At 40.3% G+C, this 25,520-nt stretch overlaps 4 protein-coding genes and 1 long non-coding RNA gene across 15 annotated transcripts; 2 read left to right on the top strand and 3 right to left on the bottom strand.

Moving 5' to 3' along the window:
- Nucleotides 1–16: 16 nt before the first annotated feature.
- LOC125314770 lies at nucleotides 17–10,848 on the bottom strand. Its single transcript, XR_007198201.1, has 3 exons — nucleotides 10,650–10,848; nucleotides 5,053–5,057; nucleotides 17–30 (listed from the first exon to the last, which is right to left on the bottom strand). It is a non-coding gene; the product is annotated as an uncharacterized LOC125314770 (long non-coding RNA).
- LOC115733044 (cytoplasmic 60S subunit biogenesis factor REI1 homolog 1) lies at nucleotides 573–3,622 on the bottom strand. 3 transcript variants are annotated; one of them, XM_030663717.2, is made up of 5 exons: nucleotides 3,283–3,619; nucleotides 1,744–2,331; nucleotides 1,460–1,629; nucleotides 1,059–1,277; nucleotides 573–914 (listed from the first exon to the last, which is right to left on the bottom strand). In XM_030663717.2, exons 1-5 carry the CDS (start codon nucleotides 3,385–3,387, stop codon nucleotides 752–754), a joined length of 1,245 nt encoding a protein of 414 aa, XP_030519577.2. In that variant the 5' UTR covers nucleotides 3,388–3,619; the 3' UTR covers nucleotides 573–751. The 3 variants fall into 3 exon arrangements, with proteins under 3 accessions (XP_030519577.2, XP_048133797.1, XP_048133796.1); XM_048277840.1 differs by lacking the exon at nucleotides 3,283–3,619 and adding an exon at nucleotides 2,837–3,225; XM_048277839.1 differs by having other exon boundaries at nucleotides 759–919; nucleotides 3,283–3,622.
- LOC115751015 (protein KAKU4) lies at nucleotides 4,002–12,528 on the top strand. 4 transcript variants are annotated; one of them, XM_030688682.2, is made up of 13 exons: nucleotides 4,002–4,487; nucleotides 4,854–4,921; nucleotides 6,246–6,358; nucleotides 7,096–7,211; nucleotides 7,301–7,443; nucleotides 8,416–8,598; nucleotides 9,214–9,517; nucleotides 9,606–9,676; nucleotides 9,822–9,861; nucleotides 10,099–10,141; nucleotides 10,855–10,946; nucleotides 11,795–11,852; nucleotides 11,932–12,528. In XM_030688682.2, the coding sequence occupies exons 1-13, from the start codon at nucleotides 4,208–4,210 to the stop codon at nucleotides 12,281–12,283; spliced, it is 1,863 nt and encodes a 620-aa protein (XP_030544542.2). In that variant the 5' UTR covers nucleotides 4,002–4,207; the 3' UTR covers nucleotides 12,284–12,528. The 4 variants fall into 4 exon arrangements, with proteins under 4 accessions (XP_030544542.2, XP_048133795.1, XP_030544540.2 ...); XM_048277838.1 differs by having other exon boundaries at nucleotides 4,004–4,487; nucleotides 7,301–7,413; nucleotides 8,416–8,604; XM_030688680.2 differs by having other exon boundaries at nucleotides 4,004–4,487; nucleotides 8,416–8,604.
- A 450-nt stretch (nucleotides 12,529–12,978) lies between these two features.
- LOC115751037 lies at nucleotides 12,979–20,587 on the bottom strand. 4 transcript variants are annotated; one of them, XM_030688725.2, is made up of 13 exons: nucleotides 20,385–20,585; nucleotides 20,227–20,275; nucleotides 20,095–20,143; nucleotides 19,003–19,079; nucleotides 18,070–18,128; nucleotides 17,808–17,906; nucleotides 17,362–17,419; nucleotides 16,078–16,214; nucleotides 15,939–15,995; nucleotides 15,695–15,792; nucleotides 14,931–15,130; nucleotides 14,248–14,367; nucleotides 12,979–13,502 (listed from the first exon to the last, which is right to left on the bottom strand). In XM_030688725.2, exons 1-12 carry the CDS (start codon nucleotides 20,394–20,396, stop codon nucleotides 14,276–14,278), a joined length of 987 nt encoding a protein of 328 aa, XP_030544585.2. In that variant the 5' UTR covers nucleotides 20,397–20,585; the 3' UTR covers nucleotides 12,979–13,502; nucleotides 14,248–14,275. The 4 variants fall into 4 exon arrangements, with proteins under 4 accessions (XP_030544585.2, XP_030544584.2, XP_030544586.2 ...); XM_030688724.2 differs by having other exon boundaries at nucleotides 12,979–13,300; XM_030688726.2 differs by having other exon boundaries at nucleotides 12,979–13,300; nucleotides 19,003–19,073.
- Nucleotides 20,588–21,349: 762 nt separating this feature from the next.
- Nucleotides 21,350–25,517, top strand: LOC115751020. 3 transcript variants are annotated; one of them, XR_007198163.1, is made up of 3 exons: nucleotides 21,351–21,787; nucleotides 22,035–24,099; nucleotides 25,378–25,517. XR_007198163.1 is itself a non-coding variant. In XM_048277682.1 (2 exons), the coding sequence occupies exon 2, from the start codon at nucleotides 22,448–22,450 to the stop codon at nucleotides 23,699–23,701; it is 1,254 nt and encodes a 417-aa protein (XP_048133639.1). In that variant the 5' UTR covers nucleotides 21,350–21,787; nucleotides 22,368–22,447; the 3' UTR covers nucleotides 23,702–24,201. The 3 variants fall into 3 exon arrangements, 2 of the variants coding, with proteins under 2 accessions (XP_048133639.1, XP_048133638.1); XM_048277682.1 differs by lacking the exon at nucleotides 25,378–25,517 and having other exon boundaries at nucleotides 21,350–21,787; nucleotides 22,368–24,201; XM_048277681.1 differs by lacking the exon at nucleotides 25,378–25,517 and having other exon boundaries at nucleotides 22,035–24,201.
- The last annotated feature ends 3 nt before the right edge of the window (nucleotides 25,518–25,520 follow it).

The raw sequence follows: 25,520 nt of genomic DNA, 5'->3' as shown, positions 1-25,520 counted from the left end.
GCTGATTAATATGGTAATGAGAAGTCAGAACTGATAATATTGCATTAGAAATGACTCTGTTTTTGTCTGAGACAAGAATGGGGAAGGTGCGGGAGAAAAGGACCCAATTTTAGAACGGGTTCCCTATCTCAGTCGCGGTTCGTGCAACACGTTTAAGTTTTGGTTTTGGACTTTCTCCCTTGGATCAGAGTTCGGCGTTGCGTCCTTTCTTGCTTGCTCTAGGCAGTAGGTAGACACGTTCCCAACTTATATTCAATTCTCTCCCATTACTATCGGATATGATGTCCAGTTTATAAAATATCATTCAAGTATGTAGTCTGTTTTCATCTAGCCAGACAAGAAACTCGAAGTCAAACATTTTGCATTTCTTGTAGTCATCAGCCCACAGCCAATCCAAAGTCTTAACCGCGTGACACTAGCCGATCATACTGCCCAATATCACTTCCATCCTCAAGCAACAACTGATCAGGACACATATTGCGCTTTGGCATCACAAGTTACAGAGGAAGATCATGTCGGTCACAGCATTATATTCATCAAAGAGTCCTTGCTCATCGATGCATAATATGCTCTATAAGCGCAACAGATTTGGAAGAGACCCAAAAATTTGATACTGCTCAATGTAGTTAATAAGAAATACAGATCCTTTAGCACCAAAAGGCAGAAAGCCTGATTCCCTAAGGGTCATTTACATACTCATGTATACTAGGCCAATGAAAAACATGATAGATAAAATACAAATTCCATTCGTCTAATGCGGAACATTTTTCGGCAGATTTCTAATGACATTACTCTTCATCCCAATTTTGGTGCGCATCGCCTCCACTCCTGATCGATTCATCTCTCTCATCACCTTCAGCCTGACCATGTGTTCTCTCGACTGTACGGTTGTAGTTAATCCCATACTCTTGTACCTGAACATCAGGGATAGCATACCAACATGAGTCCATATATGAAAATATTTCTTGCTTCTCTGCCAACATCAAGCATTTATAAGGCAAGTATCGAGAGCGTGCATGTTTGGTAGAGACAGAATGGACAGCTGGGTTGGGATAAACCTCGAGGCCAGTGCAGCAGTGATTGCGGCATTATGCCCAGTCGATGGACGGGGTTTCTGGCGGTAGTATCGCAAATATTCCCGTGAGCCAAGCGCTTTGGTTGAAACTCCTGCGTCTGATCTTCTGGTAATGACTAGTTCAGATCCACCACTTCCAAGTTCCGCAGAATTTCCCACATCACCTGAGGCAACCAGTTGTTTCCCATCCTCATCCACATAGCTGCAGATAGAGAGGAAATACAACAGAAACAGACAGATTAACGGTGAGATTCGGAAATTATCATAACATAATCATTTACAAAATGCTTTCCTTTCACTATAATAAGTCAAGGAACCTCTCCAAAAAGGTGATTGACTGTCAACAGATAACATAGAAGTAGAGATCAATGGCGGGAATCCAACCTGCTGCTATAATCGTAGAACTCTTCTAACTCTGCTTCCTCATCATCATCACCATTTCCAAAGTGAACTTTGCAATGACTTTTTGCTGTCATGTGTTTCCTAACTGCCTCTAAGCTGCTGAAGGGATGACACCTCTCATTACAGTACAAACACATTAAATCCCTTCTCACCTGTAGAAAGGTGAAAAAGAAAATAACATAAGAAATGAGCCAAAAAATTTAAAAAAACTCGAGAAACAAAACTTCTTGGAGCAGCATGCTTTTGAACAATTTTGCAGATCATACCTTAAGGCCGAGGTATGTAAGAAGTCCCTCTGGATCCTTCAAATACTCAACATCAGGGATGAAGAACCCATGCTGCTTGTGCATGTGAACCATACACAATTCTATGCTATCATGCTCGAGATCACACATAAAGCAGCATGATGGATCCACTTCACAGAAATCTTCGCCATCGGCATCATCTTCCATACCATGGTCAGTGGGCAGCTTATTTACATTCAGTTCACTCAAAGAGTTTGCAGCTTCGCCAACCAAGTCATCCTCTGAATCCACTTCTTCCCACTCATCTTCACTATCTTCGCTTTCTGCAATGTCCGACTCCTTTTGTGAAGTAGGCCTGTTCTGAACACGAGGTGGTAGTGGTCTAATAATTGTCTTTTCCCCATGTTCAAGGTTCACCCCTTGCGAAGCCCTCAGGATATGACTTCGCGACTGCAGATGTTGAGCGTGTGCTTTATCACTTCTATATCCTTTGCCACAAATGCGACAACTATAGAGCATCGGAGTCTGACTAGACTTATCTTTTTCTTGTGCCAGTGAAGCTTGTCTAGCCAAAAATAAAGCCTCCGTCACTCCCGGAACACCAGCAACCTGACAAATTCAACACATCAGGTTGTGTTTTGATTCCAATCTATTCATATGCTGGTAGTAAGAGAATGTCACGAGTTTCAACCTCAACTTATATGATTTGAAAAAAAAATCTAACTGGTAATAGTACGGACTTGCAAGATGGTATAGAATCACAAGTATCATGAGATCTGTGATAAGTCAGACATCACATACACTAAGGAAGCACCAGTTCAAAGCTTCCAATGAAGCTTTAGCTTTCTCTGTTTGCAAAACTGGGCTAATACCCATAAAGATCAATGATCCAAAACTTTGGTAAAGATAAGCGAAAGAAAATGCCACCAACACATTATTGGACACAGGGCAAACTACAGCCCAGCAGGAAATGGCAATGGAGAAATCAATCCCATTGGCCATGCACCAAAGCTGCTGAGGTCGGTACTTAAAAGAATGAGATGCTAGAAACTTCTCTCTCGTTCGCACAAACAGAACGCAAAGAATGGCATATACAAGTGGCTCAACAATATACTACTTAAGCCTAGAGGAGCAAATGTCAGGCTAGATGTCATCGTTCTTCACACAAAAGAAACAGAATTCAGCTAACGAACAGGGGGATCACTGACCCAATTTCCCATGCGGCTATCAATATTCAAATCAAATAAAGGATACTGCTCAAGAACGAAATTTAATCACATAAGATACCCAAAAGAAACAGACGCCCCTGTCATCTGTTCCAAACAATACAAATCAGCACGTTGGGTTGAAGAAAGAAACTCAAACCCGAAGACACCAAAAAGGTATCAGATACAGGGTGTCATTCTTTCGAACAAAAAGGCGTCAAGACAGATGACGAAGACTTGAGCTAAAGCACGCTGCTTTAGCTGAAATCAAGAAGACACCGTTATGCTCAATAACAACATAAGGATGGCGGAATCGAAGATGGGTAGAGAGAGAGAGAGAGAGAGAGAGATGGACCTTGCGTTTGAGATTGTAGCGATGCCACTCGGACTTATAATGGAGCTTTTGCTCGGCATCGTCTTGGAATTCCTTGTTACAGGCGTTGCAGGTCAGGCCCGGCATTTTCCACTGCGAAGGCCGGCTCGCCAAAGAAACAGATTTTCAAACCCTAGAGAGACCCTCTATCTCCCTCCCTCTCTTTCTCTCTCTCTACCGCTTCTTGTACATAGGGTTTGTCGGGGGGAAGGGGGAGCGAAACGACGGCGGATGGTAGTCGGTGACGGCGGCGATGATTGGCGCACTACGCACCGCATGACGTGCTCCGGCCCATTTATCATCTTCCTTCCCGGGCGGGCCGCTAGCTACTGAGCCCATTTCGAGCGTCCTAAAAGATTGATAGATCATGTCCCAATCCCAACGCCTACTAAATAATCCAACACATTACCTTACAAACTAAAATTGTACACCAAACTTAGTACCGATCGCGGCTATTAGTACATGGGTTGGATCTACAGGACAAGGCACAAATTAGAGGGTTGTGTTTAACGTTAACAAGCGAATGCTAAATCCTCGAATGTCAATAATTCCACGATCAACTTTCAATTCTGATGGGATAATAATAATAATACAAAAATTAACTGTTCAAATTATGACAGGTTTAATTTATGTTTTCGGACGACATATGGTGAATGTTGGTTCTGCATTGAATTGAATCGAATTGAATTGCAAGGGAGGGGCTCCAAATCGAGAATCGAATTTCAGTTAAACCGCTACAAAATCGTGAACGTGTGGCAAGCACCAGAAGAAGCGTACCGACCATTTCCCCGTTTCCCTCTCTCCCACACACGCCCCCCCACACACAAAACACTCTGACGAAAGAGGAGGAGGAGGAGGAGGGAGAGCGCACGCCCACTTGAAGCCCCCCGGCGACCTTCTCTCGGACATGGCCTCCATCCCCAGATCTCGCGGCGGATCCGGCGGCAAGATGCTCCGCCCCCGGCGGTTCCGCCGTCCCGGCACTCCCTACGACCGCCCCGCCCCCGCCCCCGCCCCCGACCCCGACTCCCCCCCTCCAAACCCTAATTGGCTCTCCAAGCTCATCCTCTCCCCCACTCGCCTCATCGCCTCCGGCGCCGGCAAAGTTCTCTTCTCCGTCTTCGGCCCCGCCTCTTCCTCTTCCTCTTCCTCCTCTTCTTCTTCCTCCGGCGATGCCTCCGGTTCTGGTATGTCTCTTTTCTTCGAATGGGGACGGTCTTTGTGTTTGTGACAGCTTTGGGGGAAGGGATTATTGAATTGATTCTTTTACGATTTACGAGGATTGAATTCTGCGCAAAAAAGATGGGGGACATTAGGGAAGGCCTCTTTGTTTGCGCAAATGTTCGTGCTAGCCCAAAACTTAAGCATGTGTATTAGTTGAGCATACTCTTATACTCGTAATTTGATGAATGTGCTGGATATATATGTCTATTGCATATACATATTTGTGTTATGGGGATACGCCGCTTGTATGTCTGGTTCTTTGGTAGCTTGCTGCTACTGTACCACATCCTCTAAGTCTGATTAAGCGGGTCATTTCTTTCTCGGTGCAGATGATGGTACTGATTCTAACGACAATGACCTTGGTGCCTCTTCACTTGGGGTAGTCGGATTGCATAAGGTCACTACAATCTTTTTTCTTCACCCTAGCATGTTTGACAGTTTGGAAACTTTTGTTTAAAAAAATCTCATTAGGAATAACTTTGGGATCTTTGCACAATTATTTATATAGTTTTGCTGCTGCATGTATACTTTCCCTGTGGGCATGTGGACCTTGGTGTAGGTAGATGCTGTATTTACCATTTGCCCGTTTAGTCATAAGTAAATGAAGCATGAGGTAAAGCATATTACCTACATCATATTGACAATGTCATCTTACAGTTTATGATAGAATCTCAATGGCAGGTTCTCTATGATTCTAACAGAAGGGTAATTATAGCTTTATTTTGATGTACAATTTCAAGGCACAAGAAAGGTATTGTACATGCTGAGTTATATTGTATTTTGGCCAACTGTCCTGGTCCTGGTTCTGTTCTGTTAAATGGAGATCAACAGCTTGCAACAAACAGGTCAACAGAGTAAACTTTTCTTGTTGCTGCTCACACTGATGCAACATATTAATTTCTTTTCATCAAGAGAACATTTATACGTCTGCTTTTATTGGTCCTATACTGTTTCCTTCACAAATTCGAGCTCAACTTGGTTAAGCCTGTTGAAATTGGTTTTACCTGGTTGAACTGTTCAACCCGGTTCGATGAAATCTGGACCAATTTGAAATGAGAATCCAAGTTGAAAGGGCGGGAATAGGGCTTGTGACACCTAGGAAAGTATCTAACATTCAAGACCACTAGATTGAGCTTCACTTTTCTTAGAAGCTCTTAAGTATGGTGGACTCATCTCTTAACATCTCAAAAGTTTTGGGGAAAAATAGTTATTTCGCATGGTTTTAGAACTTATGTCCGACACTCCCTGATACTGTTATTCTATCGTTTTCCTAGTGTTCTGTTCAAGTGCCTTGTTATCTCATGGACATGGTGCCGTCCATATCCTTTCATCTGGAAGTTCTAGCTTACATGTAGGCATTGTTAACTTATATGCTCGCATGGGCTCGTTTCCTAACGATATAAAAGCATATGCATTTGCATGTCAAACAATTTATTTTTTACTTGCATTTGAGCTTTACTTCCATAAGATTGCACTAGTTAGTGGCAAGAACAATTATGCAACCTCATGGAATTTAAGAATGCTTCCTTGCCATTTTGCCTAGGCATGGTTGATATCTCTGGTTTAGGTACACTTATATCTTTCACATTGTCCGATTTTTGAAAATAAATTGGCAAGCTCAATTCTTGATATCGTATGTCGTCTTTCTAGTACTCTATTTTCTGGTAATGGTTGAACCATTGTGCAAGAGTGGGATTAATACTGATTGTTGCTTTCTTTAGGAGAATCTGTCATCAGAAATGATAGAACCAGGGAAGGAGGCCCCGATTAATGCGGGAAAGATTGGAGCAAAGTACCTAATTGAGAAGTTAATTTTGCAGGAGAATTTTTCTCGGTAATTGAAGGATTTGTTTTTTGTGGATGTTTGAAGTCTAGGATATAGTGTGTTGCATCCATTTCACAGAGGTTTTACTCTTCTCTCCATATTTCTTCCTGGGTAATACTTCCAGATACAATTCCTTTTTCATTTAAATTGATCTCCTCAGCACCAAATGCTGGGACTAATGATGGGCCAATACCATCTAGCATGCGTGTGAATTCCATTAAGTTCAGGTTCTTCTTGGAGTGTTTTTTTTAATTAGCTCACTAAATGAATTATTTTTATTTTTTATTTGTGTACAATGAAATGGTATCAATGTAGTTCATGCTTATGCGCCTCATTGTCCAGTTTCTGAGCCCGCTCTCACCATGTTGTAGCCTGTAGTGTGCTTATAAGTTTGTGGGTTTGAGCCAAAAAAAAAAAAATGTTGGGCAAATAATTTAATCAGTTCTTTAGAGGCTAGAGGCCACATACAAAGGGCAGTGCCATCTTGCTAGTGTTTTTAATTAAATTTCTTCATTCATCAAAATAAAGAAAAGAAATTTGATCTTTTCAATGAGGAAGTATAAACACATTTTCCATTTGTCCCATATTCCTTGGGCAGACTAGTGATTAGATCTATTAGATATTCCTAGGCTTTTAGGTTTTAACCGCTTTTGAACTTTCCAGTAATGTTTTGATTTATTCAAAATAAATTGTTCTTCATGCTATGTATGGTTTATCCAATACTGAGATTAATGATTCTTTTACAGGGAAGAACATGACAGATTAACTAGCATCATCAAATCTAGAGTTGTGGAAGCTCCCATCAGCTTAGATGGAGAGGGTGGGTGGATGAGTGAAGTTCATGACGGAGCAAACCATGGAGGTACTGCCTTTTAGGATGTTTGGAGACCCAACGGGCGAATGGTTGATAACCTGGTGGAAACATGCAGTTTGATTTTTTTTTGGTTTCAGATGTAGACATGCCTCATCTATGCAGTACAGCTGTCGTGGAAGCAAAGAAATGGTTGCAGGAGAGGAAATTGGGATCAAATTTAGAGTTGGATCTGGATAATGCAACCCCCATTGTAAACACCAGTTGGTCACCACATGTTAGTGTGAAATTCTTTTTCTTTCAGAAATAATATCTTCCAATACTGAGGTTTTCTGTTTCGTAAAGAAAATACTAATGTTTTCTGACAATGGAGGCAATTTTCTTCCCCCTCAATGATGATTAGGTGAATTCATTTGTCTTTATTCTTGCAACTATGCTTGACATCATATGATGTTTGTGGATTCATGCAGCAAGATATCATCCGCATGGTTGTGCTTGAACCATGTGGTTTCATTTTTGGTCGAAGTATTTTCTTCTCTTTATTTCTCCCTCTTAAGAATGAGTTTCTAGTCTCTACCGTTTATCTAGCAGAAGTTCTTTTCACTAGACGATTTCACTTCTCTAATTGCGTCTTTTCCCCTAAGCCCTAGTGAAGTGCTGGTTAATGCCCATCATGGCGTGCCCTTGTTTTATGCCTTCTAGGGTGGACTTCTTCCTTATTAACACACAGCAGAAAGACTGATCCTCATTAGAGTTTCATTGAAATTGCCATTCATGGGATTTGAATTCTCAATGAGATCCTACACTGGAACAAGGAAATAAGCATATAAATGAGTTCACTCTGGTGTCCTTGAATCGTGACATTCTTGTTATCAACGATGTCATTCTCATGTGCCACTGTATGTCATTCTTGTTGTCTACACTGGAACAAGGAAATAAGCATATAAATGAGTTCACTCTGGTGTCCTTGAATCGTGACATTCTTGTTATCAATGATGTCATTCTCATGTGCCACTGTATGTCATTCTTGTTGTCTACAATATCATTCTCATGGGCCAGTGTATGTATCTTGTCAGTTACAAATATCATTCTCATGTGCCACTATATTCTTAACCACTTTTTTATGTTCTCAGCTGTTTGTCATGCAACTTGAATGGGGTGTTGCATCTGAAATTTGTCTTTTGGTCCAGGTTATTGAAGGTGAAACTGGCAACTTGAATGGGGTGTTGCATCTGAAATTTGTCTTTTGGTCCAGGTTATTGAAGGTGAAACTGGCTCACCGGTGGATGTAGCCAAGTCATATATGAGTGCACGTCCTCCATGGGCCTCTCCATGCTTAAATACTGCTGGGCAAAGATGTGCCTCACCAGTGAGGATGCCGTTTTCCAAGGAAGATACACTGTTTTCAATTGGTGGAAATTCCTCATCCCCATCAAAGGTTCAGGTTAGGGATCTGTCTCCTGGGGCAATTTTTTTTCAGTTTGCTGTATGTTCATTGTTAACATTGTTAAGTAGTGTATTAGGCCTTATTATGAGGAATGCGTGTGAGAATTGCTTCAAAAATGGACTGGTGAATACTGGATGGCGAATATATTGATAGAGCTCTTTTGAACTGTTTTAATCTTTTTAAATAGTGGAGATAGGATTTATCTAATGGTTTACTCTCTTTTAACTTTTCAAATCGCGTCAATTAATTTTGGGACATGTAGTGGAAGAAGAAGCAAGTATTATTAGTTCACCTTAAAATGGCGCGCACCACCATTTTATTAAAGTTTCAGTTATTACAACAGTTAGTATCCATCAAAGCATCAATAATTGAAACTAATTAAAGATATAACGCTCTATCACTTTTGTTGGTTTATACTCAGTTTTCAGTTTCTTACAGAGGAGGCAACTTGGATTTAATTCGTCACGTATATGTGTGAAAAGGGCTTATAAATATGTGAAAAAGCTCTTCTTCTTTTTCTGCACAGTGGTGTGATATGGATATACTTTTCTTGACTGCATTCTTATCACTGACACTGTTTTTCTTTTTTTCCCAACTTGAATGCAGCTGAAAAGGGATTCACCTATCAGTGGATCGTGGAACATTTCCGAGGAAATAAGGAAGGTGCGATCAAAGGCAACAGAAGAATTGCTAAGGGCTTCATCTTCCAAAAAAGTTGGCTCTGGAACCATTCTGAGGGGATCATCCATGGCTAAAATCGATTGGTCTGGAGCTGGACAAGAAAGTAGTCGTAGCTCATTTATGGACAGTAACCTAGCAGCTGTCCAGGGAGAGAGAATGCCTGGCTCTGCATTATTGGTAGATGCATCTTCGGACCTGCCTGACCCACAAGCTGCGTGTCAGCCATCAGGTATAAGGGCTTGTGAACATCAAGCATTTCTATTATATTTATCCAAATAGAGACCATTTTATGGTATCGGTTTCTACTTCAATCTCAGGAACAGCACAAGATGATCTGCAAGAGAGAGTGTCACCTTCTCCACCTGTTTTGACTTCTGAACAGATTAAGGTACTTTGGGGCTGTGTGTGAGGAATAAAGAGTTTTTCGTTTTCCTAAATTGTGTGCAACATAAGTTGCTTAATATATGTATCTTTTTAATGGTGCAAAGTGACTTACTGCATTTTGGATGTTTTGCTTACATGATGCTTTTAAGGATTTGGAAGGAGATCTGGTCACGACTGAAGGAAAAGGAGGTTCTGTCTTAAATCTCGTCCACTTGTGTCTATATCATTATGCTAGATTCATGCTATTGCAGTGTGCCTGATTGCATATATCTTTTCAGCATTTTTTATGAGAACCGTGGTTTGTTTGCATCTGCAGCTATCATGTGGCCTTTTCTTTTCTGTACTCTTTTAAAATTTTAGTAGTCAAGTAAGTATATGTGTACATAACCCTCAATTGGTATTAACTGAAAAGAGTTGGTAATGTAGGTTTGCAGGATGGCTCAAGAAATACTGAGACTGTTCTACATAGGTAATCTCTTGTTGTTTGGTGGTAGTCTCAACATTTTACTTTTAGCCTCTCTACATCTCCGATTGCCACTTTATTCATGTTACTTCAATTTTGAATAGTTTAATGTGCATCAATTACTGTGTGGACAAATTTTTTAGCAGAAAAAACTGAAAAGGTGCAGCCTTTGTCTACTATTCTGTTTAATGAATACCTATTGCTCGGATGAGCATTTTACTTTGTGAGAGCGTAGGGAAGTCATAATTCTGTCATGCCTCTTGTTCATACAAGCTTCTATGTCAGATGCTTTCTGTGTGATACTCTTCTGTTTGTAGGAAAATCTTCCTGTAGCTCAGGCTTTCTATTAGATATATAATGTGACAGATTGACAAAGGGTCATTTGAGAATTGTGGAATGACATCTGGATTACTATCTTAGTAAATTTTTTCGGTATAAGGTAGATTGCTCCTGCTTTGGTCCAATAAGTTTTAGTATAAGTGGTCTTCTTACACGTGTTGAGCTACAGTGCAACTTGCAAGTATTTGTATGTTTGTAGGCATGAAGTACATAGCTTCGTGTGCACTGTAGTTATATTAGCTTCCATCAGGTACTTTTAACTGATGAGAAGTTAGATTGTCATCACTTAACTATATGTGTTTGAGGAGGATCTCTTCTTCCAGTCAGTCCTCATTCATATTCTCTTTAATATTCTTATCCGCATGTAATTTTGCTCACAGTGGTGCTGGTTGTACTGGTGTTCGTGATGGTCCTGAGGACGTCAATGGATTTAGTCAGCAAGATGGTGGTTCAATGAGGACGAGTATACCTGGTAATTGTCCATTCATTTGGTCTCTACAATGATTATGTGTAAGTTTGGTTGGGTGAGCTACTTTATTCTTTGAACTTTTTGTGATTGCCCATGAGGAGTTTAGTCAAATGTTAACTTGAGGTTGTCTATGTGCAGCAGAATCAATTCTGCATCTTTATGGGGATTATTGTCAAGCATTTTGCTTCCAACTAAATTGCAACTATCTTTCAGAGTGTTTGCACATTGTGAATGCGCTTCATCTCATGTCCTGTTGTTTGTTTCAATAGTGAATGAGCATAAAACTTTGTAATCTAAAAGATGCTAAACGACTTAAAATTTGGAGTTATTGGGAATCAATGCTATGATATTGATTGCAAGCATTTTCAAAGAGCTTGATTAACAGTGTTCTTTCTTCAGAATTAGTTTTGTGCTGCTTTATTGCAGGAGGAAAAGGAGTTCCAACCGACAGTTTAGTCTAGTCTCTTTACTGCTCAGTTAGAAAGTAGTGGATTAATCAGTCTGTTCAAGATTTTTTTGCGGCAGGCTTTTAGCTCGACTTTTAATCTTATTGCTTTAAAGATATATGGCTTTTTAGCTCGACTTGTGCAAAATATTGAGTTGCATCTGCATCAGGATGTACCATTGTCGTTTGGGGAATTTCAGGTGCTTTTATTTGAGTGTTGCCTCCCTTCTTTTGCAGTCCCTGGTTGTTGGTTCGGTGTGGATCTGTTTAATCTATTGGAATGTGATCCCTGTTTGTGAAATCTGTGCTTATGAAGAATAAGAACTGTCCTGAAAGTTTTAGCTCCTCGCTCCACATGAAGACTGATGAAAATCTTGACCTGTTAATGTCTCTGCAATGTTTACAGAAGGGGCTCAAACTGGAGGTTCATTTGATGCTAATGGTTTCCCTGCTTCTGGAGCGAGGTGTGCCTCTCCTGACCTTTCTTTTTGGTGATGCATGTATCAGGTAAATATGACTGAAATTTTATGCCTCCCTTGCTAGGTTGTCAACTGGGTTGGAACCAGAACATGAAAATCATAGGTCATACGATGAGGAGATCAAACCTGTTGGGTCAAGCATTCCTCCCTCTCCCCATGCGGAGGAGACGTGTGAGCTCCTCAGCGAAACTTCTATTGAGGTCCCAAATGTAAACGAGAGTTGCGAGATTGATGGTGTTGCCACTGGCTCCCAAAACAATGCTAACATGCAGAATGAAGAATTCTCTCAGGACCTTACTCAACCACATGAAAAATACAGTGGCACAGGTAAGAGACGCATTGTGAGCGAGAAACAAGAAGGGAGAAAGCAACCCAGATACAGCAGGAAGGGCAGAGGACGGGGAAAACAAAATTAAGTCGTGAACTTGTTTTTAGCTTTCTGTTGTTGTAACTTAGATTAAGGGCAGTGAATGGTAGGATAGGATATAATACCGGGCAGCATGCCCTGTGAGCAGATCTTTGTGATCTTTTTCTCTTTGTATCCCGTATTTTGTCCCTGTTGGGGCTCTCCAAATTGGTCTGTTTCTTTTTCACTGCCAGTTCAGTAGGGAAGAAATGTTTCCACTTCGTAAATTTTATAGAAGAGGCGTTGGAAAATGTTGATCTTTTGTTTTGTCTAAGAATCTACAGCATGTACTGAAGTGCGTCGTCTACTGATAAATCGGCTATTTCTAGTGCTAGAAGGAATAGGTGGCGGATAGGAAAAGGAAGCGTTCCTATTCCTTTGGAGATGACAATTGTCTACGGATGAGAAATTAAAAACGAAGATTATGGTGCTAACGATTTGCTGTTGATAATAAAATGGGACTTTCTTTCATGCCCGAAAAGCATTTGCACATAAATCGTAATTCTACTCTTATGTTATCTTGCCAGTGATGTCAGCACTCAATCGTCCACTTTGAAAATTGAGGATGCCTACGGGTGGAGAAAGTGCCCAGCCAAGAGCAGCTGGAATTTTGCTAAATTGTCTTGGGGACAAATCAGTATCCCTCGCACGGCATGCGAGTATACAGTGTACTAGCACAATAGCAGTAGTCATCACGAGAGCAGCGACAATCCAAAGGGATTTGCAATTTCAAATATAGACCAATTCAAGTCAGTCCACCCTCTTTGGCGGACATTGACCGAATCTTTGAGGGCTCTCTGCGAACTACTAAGACTGTTGATACAAAATCTATGGGATTTTAAGGAAACAATTCGGAGCACTGCGCCGCTGAAATGTTGATAGTTTCTTCAAGCCTCACCTTTGACTCCACCTTTGAGCTTCGTAATTACAGTTAAGAACTAGGAACAATGAGAACTTCAAATCACAATACATCCACAGCTTATTCTTTCATGTCTCCCATTCTTAATAGGTCTCAATTCAGCATCCTCTGAGAAAAACATGGAAAACGATATTGAGTCCAGACTTAAGAAGTCCTTATACTACTTAGGACAAGGTATCAGCAGTACAAATGATTCATGTAAACGAGATAGTCTGGCACTTTGGGCGTTTTGCTAATAATACGGCATGAATTTTTAAAAGTTCAATCCCCTTGACTCCTTATCTTTGAAGCTCCTGTCAGGCCATACAACCTACAGTGCAGTCGGTTGCTCCCTGTAAGACCCTGTTTTCACTTGTCATCACCTCATTCCACTGTCGTGATTTGGCAGTAAAGAACAGTTGAATAGTGAAATAACAAGAATAACATAAAACCAATATGAACTGACAAGGGACGGAAGGCAAAGGAGCTCATAATTGTTCATTTAAAGCAGACAAACAAGGCAGCCAAGAAAAAAATCTATGAACCCTTTATGGACCGAAAAAGATAAGCCTGAAAATAGTCAAAGAATGCTAGAACTAATAGCAATAATTTCTGGACCTGACAATGTATAACTGAAAAGAAGGGAAGGACCAATTGGGTGGCATAGCAGGGTCGTGAAGCAAGAACAACAATGTCTTTTACACATTGACAATATAAACAGCAGAAGTTGACCTCACTGAGCAATTTGGAATGCTGGATATATTGATCGGTCGGAAATGAAACAGGTGAATATCACGAGGATGTTCCAATTATTTTTTCGCTTTTCACTATGACCAGAATGCAAAAATAACCAAGAGAGAATAGTAAAACTAATCCAAAAACGCAATTGCAACTAATTCCAGGAACTTCCAAAATGAGTGTAGCAAAGTTGGAAGTTACACAAAGTGATACTATCAGAAAATGAGCACATTTAAAACCAAACTGGACAAGGATATTTCCTTTTCGGATAGCTACAAAGTATGCTGCAGACTAAGGGGAGAAAAAAAGACAAACAAGCAGAAGTTGGACGTGAGTACCTCAGATATTGCTGTTACATTGTACAGTTTAGACCCTTGTTGAATCCAAGTTTCTAGGAGGTGCATTTTGGTATAATTGCTGGAGAGCTTGTGGCAAATTTAACACAATTTCTGCAAATGCTGAACATGGAAGAGAGAAAACAAACAGAAAACAAAATTAGAGGCCCTAAATAAATGACAAGAGAGCACATAGACAGGATTCCTCCCACTCGTCAGTTGGCTTAAATTAAGCTATGTCCATGTCAAGGTTTCACATAAATTAGCAGTTTCAAGTCCATAATACCTATTTCTGGAGAAGACGACAATACAGCAAAGCCCTCCGTCACTCCCATGTTGAAAGACAACAAAGCCCTCCATCACTCCCATGTCGGATGTTAGATCCATATATTTGAACTTATTTCTTCATTTCTCAAAGTTCTTCATTTCAAATAGTCAAATACAGACTCAATCTAATTATCTCATACCAATAAATTTCTATTTAGCAATATCTTAGCCTTCACATCTATAGCTTGTGGAGTTGGCCTGGAATTTGTTTGGCAGTTCAGCACATAAGATAAAAATTTCGACTTGCAAAAAGCCTTGAGAGAATTTGACATCCTTTCTTTCTACAAGTGAAAGTTTTGACATCCTTGCCTGAGAAAGTTAACAAGAGCTTCACAAATTATATAGGGAGGGAAATATACCTTCTGGCAAGCTCATACTTCGCAAGGCCTCCTCTGCATAAGAAAGGCGAGCTGGATTAGGGTGACTTCCAGAAACTCCATTTCCCCTTCGGTTCATGGAGACTGGACTGGTACAGTTTTTCCTTGGCCACGCCAGGACTCTTATACGAGTTGGGAGTACACAAATGAGGTCTTCATACCTCAGAGTCACTGTCACCTTGCTGCAAAAGATACGGTTGATGTCAGCTATTCAGGGACATCAAATGAAAGAAGGTACAATAATTAGGAAATTCAACCACATTCTTACAAAACTACAGCCAATTGAAAAACATTAAAGGTGTATTATATTAATATTTAAATGCTATCCTCTTCACCTGTAGGTTAAGATATAGCCTAAGATTAAAATGTGGAAAAAGACACATAAAAGTTGGATATTCAAACAAAGGACCTCCTACTCTGAGATTATGTAGAATTTGTGAGACCACCATGCCAATTTATCTAGAAATTCAAGTTGATAGATGGAAGTGTGGCGATGCTCCAATAAGGATGAATAGCAAGATTACTTTAACTGGGACAAAAATCTTCTAATAGCACTATATATGCACATGAAACAGATTTATTTGACAAAAGAAGACAAGCCGCAGAACTGGCTCAACCATTAAAACTAATCAACATAGAAAAGGTACAGCCGAGCATGAGATCACATTATCAATATATTGTCCAAACGAAAAGCTATCCACGAAAATCCCCATATAACATAAATAGATCAAAGAAAATACACCAACCACTCAAAATCATCAAGTACAAATTCGACCATGTTGAATGGAAGACTGTGATACAGTTCTCCAATTTGGTTTCCATACAATTCTTTAATAAGGCGGACCTGCATAGACAAGCAATGTAGATATCAAGAATAGAATCCAATTTGAGGTTTGCAGTTAAATGTTAATGACTCGAAGCAACCAAAACATCAGAAGGGACCAGAGATGTAGTAAAACTCAAGGTAGGCTTTCCCCCATAATGACTTACCTGTTCACGTCTATCCACGTAAGCCTGCAGAAGTTCTCCAACACGGTCTATAAATTTCTGGACATAAATCATTTTGATGAGAAAAGATCTAACAGAGAGAGTTTCCCAAGTCCCAAAGGATTCAGGCAGGAGACCTTACCATTGCATTTGAAAAAAGGAGATCATTTTCCGCATCACGTACTGGTATAAAGAATGGAATTGTATGTTCCAGGACAGTCATTTTTTCAAGAAACGATTTACTCTCAAGAACGATGTGGTATAATTCACATGGCTCTCCTGCAAAGGTACAAAACAGATGTGCCATCACCCTTGATAGATTAAAAAAAAAAGACCAGCTGATGCATGAATTTTCCCCAAAACACTTTGTGAACGACGGGGGTCAAGAAAATATAGGGCAAACTGCTGTCTTTACACCTTCCACTTGGGCCCACATGTGCCTACCCCTAGATAAGTTCAAGATGCTTGATTAAGGAAATGCAACACTAGGTAAAACAGTCATGTCAATAGGGGTAGGTCAAAACCTAAATTCATGGACAAAAAGTGCTGTTAAAGACTGTAGAAATATCAATAATTATTTATAGCAGATAGGCCTCTGACAAAAATAGTTCATCAGCCAAAGCAAATTATAATTAAAGCCATTAGTCGATGATGTAATTCCATTGGAGGTTGTGCACACCCATGTCACCAGACAATCAATTTCAACAGACAAAACTGCTACTCAAATTCTCAAGTAAGGAAAAAAAATAGGTCCAGACAATCTTCTAAATTCAATTCTTACATCATCATAATGTAGATAGTCTTTGCTTGTAACTAACTGCTGCATTGTGATCTATCTGGAATTGCAGCTTCAATCGACTTGGCAACTACGTGTATGGTAATAGATCTGTGGTAACTAGAAAAAGAAAAGGGAGGATCATTGGAAGAAACATGTCTCACGACTCATGAGCCACTAATTGCGAGTAAATTCGAAGCATATCTGACTGAATTAATAAGAGATATGACAGACAAAAGCCCCCATAACACTTCCTTCAGTACTAGTCTTCAAATCCTACGTCAGCTCGGCCTGCTGGTTTCCAATTTAGGATCATGTTTTAACTGGGTTTTTTGTTTTTTCTTTTTTTTCCATCGGTAGCTAATACTTTATCCACCTTTCCCTGTTACTGTTCCTTCCTCTTTTAGTCTCACTCCAATCCCTTAGTGCACTCAGTGCTTCTGACTCACTAAATCGTTAAGTAATACTATATCCACCAATACACATGTTACTGTAAGTGAAGCGAGTCCATCTTGTCTGATCAAATACAAAATACCCATTTCTGCTTATCCAAGAATCAGAATTCATGGGAACAAGAAAAACCGTCTATGAAAAACATGGTATGTAAACCAGATAGACAATTTATACTCCTGCTAATTAACAACAAATTACCAGCAAAAAAAGTTTCATACTGTATGCCAATTCTTGCGCCTTCCAAACAACAAATCACCTGTTCACGAAAATTAAGACCAGATCAAGACTTCATTTGCATGTAAAGGGCCAATCAACACAAAGCCCAAGATTTCACTTGCAAATAGAGGGGACTGCCAATCAGTTTTCACAATTATCCCAAATCCTGGCAGAGATGATACTAAAGCCTAACAATAGATTCTGTAAAGAATTTACATATTTAGCTTCTCCGGCACCACATATTCAAATCTTACAATAAAACCTACAGCATTGTGTATCCATGATTCCTGCGAGATATTCAAGTATGTGGTTCTGCTGTGTAATTTGTAACAAGCCACAGACTAGAGCATCTTGAAACTGCAGATATATGATCATCAATAGAAGTTCAAGGATCCCAACAACACAGTATAATAATATCAAAAGCTTACCTTGTTTCCGACTTTATAAGTAATTTTTTCCTGAATATGAGTGCCTGAAGAGAAAGTTGTGTCCCCTGCCATAGACTTCCTGTCTGCCTCCATGTGAACCTTAATGAAAGGAGTGAGGTTGCCAATTTAATTTAAACCGAGCAATTACTCGTAATAGCAAGAGCTACTAAAATACAAAGAGAATTTTTTATTCATGGAAACAAAATATCAATAAGGAGGAGAAAACTTAGCAGATAATCGGAATAAATCAGCAGAAACTTACCCGCTCTCTTATGGTGGCTAAGAGGCCATCATTCCATTCTTCACCATCCAAGTGAATCTCTGAAAGATATTCATGTGTTTACTTTATTAAAGCAGCAAATTAAGCAGATTGCTAAGGAAGAGCACGCAAGATGGTGTACTTATAATGAGAGTCTAAACAATATATGCCGCAGTAAGTCATCTACATTATAGCTGGCAAGCCTAGTAATTCTGTCAAACAGTTTGTACGGGTACTACTGGACGGCACAATCTAACAACCTCAAAAGAGGTGCAGCTGTTCACTGCCTGAAATATAGTTGCCATGGTCAGCAACAAGTTCAATTAATGGACACAACAGCAAGAAAAGACCTTGGCTAATGTGTAAAATCTTAAAATAAATAATGTTTGAAGAGTTGAACTCTACAGTTGTAAGTGATATCACCAACTCAACCCAGTTCCCCCTCCCCCCCCCAAAAAAAAAAAAAAAACCAAAACTCCAACAAAAAAAAAAAATTCCCAAAGGATAACCTAATTCGAACCCAAAAGCATAACCTAAGAGAAGCTTCTTTGGCAACTTGAAATCACTTTTTATGGAACACTGATAGTTAGTCTTGGCTGGACCTTATTAATTGCCAAAACAGGGCGGGCAAGGGACGAGCCTCAGCTTAGCAGCATCTGTCGAAACAATTATGTGGCAGATGATCGGACCAGCTTTTATAGCCAAGGTCGACCACAATGGTCATAATAAGACAGGCCAACCCAGCACTCAATTTTTTTATTAGCCTAAGAATGAACATTTTGCTATTATAGATTGGAGATTCCAGAAGGCAATTGAGATGGAATAATTTACTATCAGAAAAGACCAAGGAATTTGGATCCAAAAGGAAAACGCTGTTTGAAGGAGAAAAAAGGTCAATAAATGATGGGAAATTATGCTATCAATGTCGAGAGATACCTTGACTTTGGGAAGCACGTGCAGCTTCAAATTCTTTCTGTAGACGCTCAAAAACAGATTTGTCAGAGTCCCTGCAACTTCAAATCAGTCCAGCCTCAGTGCCCAAGTCTATTAGAATTAATGCTGTCTCAATCATCCGATATTAGATCCATATAGTAGACACTGAATTAAAAAACATTTACTAGCACTACAACCATGAGCACCACTTGAGGTAATGTGAAAAGAACGCCATCATAAATCTTGGGCATAACCATAGACAACTGAATATCATTTGGCCAGACAGCACGTAGCCTGAAAGATTTATCAAATGTAATTGTACACTGGCAGAAATATAAAGAGAGTATTCTGTCCAATACATATATTTACTATATACCAAATCATTATTTTTTATTGGGTACAATGGTTACTTGAGCTGTAACTATAGTGTAAATTAATGACTAGCTTAAATGAGAATCAAATCTGAATCAAGTTATTAATTATATCAACAGTAAGAATCTATGAACTTTCAATTGAAAATGTTGCAATTTGAACTCTACCCTAATACAAGGCCCGGCGCATTCATTGACATAAAAGGAAAAAGAATTGAAGGGCAACACTCATAGGGCATCTTCAAGGACCAAGTGATAATCGCTGCCAACTGATCTTATGTTACAAAACCTCCAGATTCCTGATTAGGATAATCTTGTTTTCTCAAAACAACTTAATTTACTCATTTAATTTCATAAGTTGTCATGAGAAATCACGTCCACCACGGACAGAGGTGGAAAAAACTTACGTCAATCTCGTCAAGGAAGATGAAGTCAGAATGAATGAACGAAATCATAGTACATAGCCACAGCTATAGAGCAATCTTGGAATTTTTTCTTGCCACAGGACCAGCAGAGAGCTCAATTATGAATACATTTAATAAAATATTCAGGTCACAGCTTGGGGAGCAATCACAAATAGATTTCTACTCATAATCAAAGACTAGGAAACTTCCGTGGCCTGCGCATACAGATATCTCGAGTCCAATGACTTCATGACTGCAAGGTTAGAGAAGCCACTGAATCTGTATGAGGAGCGTCGACGAACGATGAGGGAGAGAGGTACCTGGAAAGGCGCTCAGATAATTCCGCATGCTTTTTGAGGACGTTCGAAACTGCCAGAAACAAAATCGACCAAATAAATTTTCCAACAATGCAACGACAGAAGCAAAAATTAGGAAAAGGGAGCAATGGTTACATCTGGATCGAGTAGTCTCCAATCTGAAATCATCCTCCGGCAGAAAGTTCTGAGGTGAATTCCAAATTTTGGGTAAGTAGAAAGAAAGGATTTTGGGACGGTCAGTATGAAGAAGAAGAAGAAGAAGAAGAAGGAAGAGAAGAGAGCATGAATAGCACCGTTTCCGCCATAGCTGTAGCTGGACTTGTCAGGGAGCAAACTGAATGAACCCAGATGATGTATTTGCAGATTCCAGAGAAGATGGTTATTCTCCGAGTGCTCCCAAAGTTTTCAGATTGATCGTTAAATCTCAAAAGGATGGAGAGCGAGCGAGCGAGATGGAGAGAGTTCCAGTCGCAGTTTGGAGTGGCATTTCTTCAAATCAAAATACTATCATTTGGATTGTCCGGGCCTGGACTGGACCTCAGCGGGTCTCAATGGGTTTTCAAAGAAACCCGACCCGGAACGTAGAGTCTTGGAACTTTTTCTGTTCGCACTTTGTTGGAACTTTTCCCCTTTTTTTTTTTTTTTTTTTTAAGATTTTGTGTTTCAAACTTTTAATTGTGCCGAATAAAAATACCAAGAAAAAAAAAATAAAAGCATCCGCTTCTTAATGACATAAAGAGAGGGAGGAAAAAAAGATGTACACATAAAGTAGTGTCGTACGTGCTTCATCCATTTCGAATTATTAATAACTTTAATTCCGTTCTATAGCACATCGTTTTTAATGAGGATATTAAGGTTATTAAATCGTATTTTGTATTTATCTTGCTACACTCTTTTTATTTTGTGCCATGGGCATTCAATCCCTCGTTAACTCTCTAATTTCTTGATTTTAAAATCCAAAAATTCTCGTTATTTTGTTGTTATGTGCTATCATAATTAACGAGAAAAATAGTTCATATTGGCCATTCAATTAATGCGGACATGTTCTTGCATGATTATTCATTTCCATTAGAGATTATTACATCCATCATCGTCGAAAAGATGTTCCGATAAAAGGAACAAATGTACAAATTCATGTGTGCGACCTAAAAGTGAGTAAGTCGTGTTGGCAAGGCTTATGATTGATGCAAAAGAGTAGTGGACATTTATGATTGATGCAAAAGAGTAGTGGACATTCATTTTTGGAAGAGATGGGTTTTGGGACGGGTAGGAGAAACGGGCGGGTGGTCCAGGGCAGAATCCAGAGATGGATGGATCGGATCGGATCGGATCCGATCAAGGACATGACACGAAGTTGGCGCGAGCCGAGACCGAGACCCACCCGATCCCGACCTTTTTGACGCACGAGCGAATCGAGCGAAGAAAGAGAAAGACAAGCCAGCGAAGGACTTGCTCTTTGCTTCTGCTGCTGCTGCTTCTTCTTCTTCTTCTTCTTCTTCTACTGCTGCCTGCAAAAGTTCCGCCATTGCCACCCCACTCGACCTTCTCGTTTCAAGCACTTGGTCTGCACTCTGAGCTAACGCACCCGCATTCGAGACCCCACCGAGCTCTCACATAGAAACAACCTCCGAAAGATAGAGGGAAACGAGACGTTGAAGCTGCGAGATTCGAACCCTCCTGCCCTGCAATTCACCAGGTTAGAATTCAATCCATCTACGCAGCTCTAATCGCCCGCGCTTCACCTCAGCTTCCATTGTCCGCTGGTCAATTCGATTTTTCCTTTTTTGCTGCACCCCATTCTCCGTTTCTGACTCCACCGTTGATTCCACTCATCTATCGCGGTTTTGAATTTATAATTTTTCTTTTCAACCCCGTAGCTGTTCTATTACGTGTGAGAATGGTCGATTTATCTGGCGGGCTAATTTAATTTGTTGTTCGTGCAGTTCGGGGAAGCACCGACCTTGGTGGTTCGAACTTAGGGTTTTTGATGTTCTTATCCGTTGTTGATCAATTGGGGAGCTTCATTTTGGTTTTTTGCGAATTTTCTTCGCAGACATTCTGATCCTAGGGTTTTTTGGGATTTCCGAGAGTTCATATTTACCTTGGCGCTTTGGACATGTGGCTGTCTGAATATTTCGTTTGGAAACAGAAATACCAGCAGTGGCTGGGTGTTTCAATGGGTTTCTGGTGTGTATGAAGATGGTTTACTTGTCTGCTGGTAGGTGCTGAGGTTGAGAATTTATCTGCATTTGATGGTTGAAAATCAGGCATTGCAGGTCATTTGTAGTTGGACTTAACAGCATTGATTTGGGCATTCGTGGGTCTGTGCTTGGTGCATGATCCTATTTTTCAAGAAATGCAACCACATCAGGGCTTCAGAATCGATTTGGGTGACTTGAAAGCTCAAATTGTGAAGAGGATTGGAGTGGACAGATCAAAACGGTACTTTTATTATCTGAACCAGTTCTTGAGCCAAAAGCTTAGTAAGGTTGATTTCGACAAGCTATGCTGTCGAATGCTTGGAAGGGAGAATCTCCCATTGCACAATCAGTTCATAAGATCGATATTGAAGAATGCATGCCAAGCCAAAACACCTCCGTCTGTTTATGAAGCAGATCCTGCAAAACCTGTCTCACGAACTGCCAAACTTTTGCCTAGCGTAGAAGACGGTCCTGACCAAAATGGGTCACTTATTCAAAATCAAAACCAGAGTTCCTCTATTTGGTCAAATGGAGTTCCTCAAGTCTCTCTCCGAAAGAGCAGGTCTGGAATTCGTGAAAGGAAGGTCAAGGATAGGTCAAGTCCGCTGGGGCCAAATGGAAAGGTGGAAAGCTTGTACCATTCAACTGCCACAGAAGATAGCGGTAGCAAGATTATGACTGAGAATGGGCTTTTGACTCCATGTGATTACGGAAGATCATTGCAGAACTATCAATCTGCTCCTGGGCTGCTTGAGAAGGATGGAGGCCCTATTCAGGAACCCACAGATAAATCTAGAGCGCACAGTAAAAGTGAGGTTGCGATGGCCATAGTGGAAGATGGGGAAGAGGTGGACCAGGCAACCCTCTCTAGTTTCTCTAGAATTCCTTTGCTTGCACCACTTGGAGTTCCATTATGTTCCGCTAGTTTAGGTGGTGGCCGCAAAGCTATGTCAGTGGGGAACTCTGATGATTTTGTTAGTTATCATGACACTGGGGAATTGTCTGACACGGAATCCCTGAGGAGACGCGTGCAGCATATAGTGGCTACACAAGGGATTGGAGGAGTCTCAGTTGAGTGTGCTAATGTATTAAACGTGATGTTGGATATCTACTTGAAGCGGCTGATTAAGTCTTGTATCGAGCTGGTTGGAGCAAGGTCCACACTTGAGCCTCATATTCATCTCATCCAGAAGCATCAGATTCCAGACAAGGTCCTTAATGGCATGTGGCCTGCTAGTAATCACTTGCATATGCGAAATAATGTCATTGGAGGGATGCCCGAGAAAAAATTTCCAATTTCCATATCTGCACCCGATTTTAAGCTTGCAATGGAGCTGAATCCACAGCAACTTGGAGACGACTGGCCATTGCTGCTTGAAAAGATTTCTTTGAGTTCATTTGAGAAATAAAGGTGATGGATATGCCTTGATCATGCCAAATGTGTGTCCATTCTGGTTCACAAGTTCCAGAAAGATGTCGTTGGCAATCGGCACTGGATTGCCATCTCGTCTTGATCCCATGAGGTGTCGGGTGGATAATGCAGAAAACCAGTTGAAGTACATGGTCTCAGCACGGTGTGCATTCTTCAGCTTGCACTGCATGGGGCACAATTTGGAGTACTAGCAACCACACATCAGGAACTTGCAATGATAACCCATTATCAGTTGATCTATAACAGATATGCAAGTTCAAAATCTTTGTAATCCTCTTCCATCGATGTGAAACGTGGCCTTTTCCTATTATTTATGGCTGATGAGGATGATTTCAAGGATGTTTCACGGGATAACTGGCTGTAACTTGATTTAAGGTATAATCTCTTATGTAAGAGCTGCAGTACTCCATTGTATGTAACTTTAGAACCTCATGATTGTTTGAAATCCAATATTAATAACACATTGATTTCCATTTATTTCTCCACATTTCTGTATTTGGGTATATCAGGTAAATGAATCTTTGAGGGTTCATGCTTAGATCATTTTCCTTTTCCTTGAGCTATCATCGATAAGAATACATGGTACTCACAATTCTGTATTCACATAGAAGACAAACACATTATTTCTTGCCTAAAACAGATATTGTTAGCATGATGCTGCCATGATTGATTTCATTAAACTTCTACTGAAAGTGAGAACGTGCCTTTCCCAACTCAAGTTTACAGCTGATCCTGACATTTAGGCAAAGGGAATTCCTGATAACCATGGTGCACAACAATGTTGTGCGTTCCCATTACCCTCGCATATTTTGCTTATAGGTATTAGGAGAAATCCTTTTAGTTTTGAAAGACAATGCTTGTTGAGCTTCATCTGGAAAACATGCAGAAGAAGGTATACAACAATGGTAAATACAACATGGCCCGAATTTTTTCTTGTGTGGTACAATCTAATATTACAGAGGACCACATGTAGTCTCATTATGTTGATTTCTTTCTTGATTGCACTTGGCATCCAGCTCGGGTGTCAAATATATGCCTCTGTCATTAGCTTGGGCATTTCTGCAGGCTGACACACTCTCTTGTGATGTCTGGCCCATGTGGATTTAAGCATGTCTTGAGACAAAGTAGTATCTAAGTTGTAAATGCTTGTGGTATGGCATAGCGTGCAAATTTTGAGTGCATCTGGGTCTGGCGGGACAGTGGCTTGAGAAGATGGTAGCTAGTGTGATAGGTATGCGGGCAGTGCTAGGGTCATTCATGTGACACGTGGGCAATTGTTTGGAAGACAGCTACAATAGTGTGGCTTCACATGTGACATTCAAAATATCATATGGAGTAAGAAAAGAAGTGCATTTACAGATAAGAGAGGCTCGTCCCCTGACCGACGCTTACGTTTCATTTTAAATGTTTTCTCTGCAAGGGTTCAAGCATAAGTTGTGGCGGAGTCAACAAACTGTTTGTGTAAAGTGCCAGCTTAATTAGGTAGTGAAGCTGGCGACCTAGAATTAGATCCTGGGTTTATTAAACGAGGATGGGGGAGAGAAGGTGAAGTTAGCCTCTGTCGTGCAAATGCACTGTTGTCCTTCTATTGCTTTAGTATGATGCATCTGTTCACTGCTTCTCCTTTTAATAGTTCTTCTGTGAAATGAATAGGAAGATATCTTAATTAATTAACCAATTGGTATCAGCTTTGTGGTTGGTATCAATTGTTCAATCTTTCATTCACTTGGAGCAAAAAGTCCCAGAGGCATGAGGTAGAGTTGACCTCTTGCTTGTTTCTATTGAAGCATAAGGAG

Source organism: Rhodamnia argentea, chromosome 4 (assembly GCF_020921035.1).
Source record: "Rhodamnia argentea isolate NSW1041297 chromosome 4, ASM2092103v1, whole genome shotgun sequence".
NCBI lineage: Eukaryota > Viridiplantae > Streptophyta > Magnoliopsida > Myrtales > Myrtaceae > Rhodamnia > Rhodamnia argentea.
The sequence above is the reverse complement of the archived record's forward strand: the minus strand, read 5'-3'. Positions and strand labels throughout refer to the sequence as shown.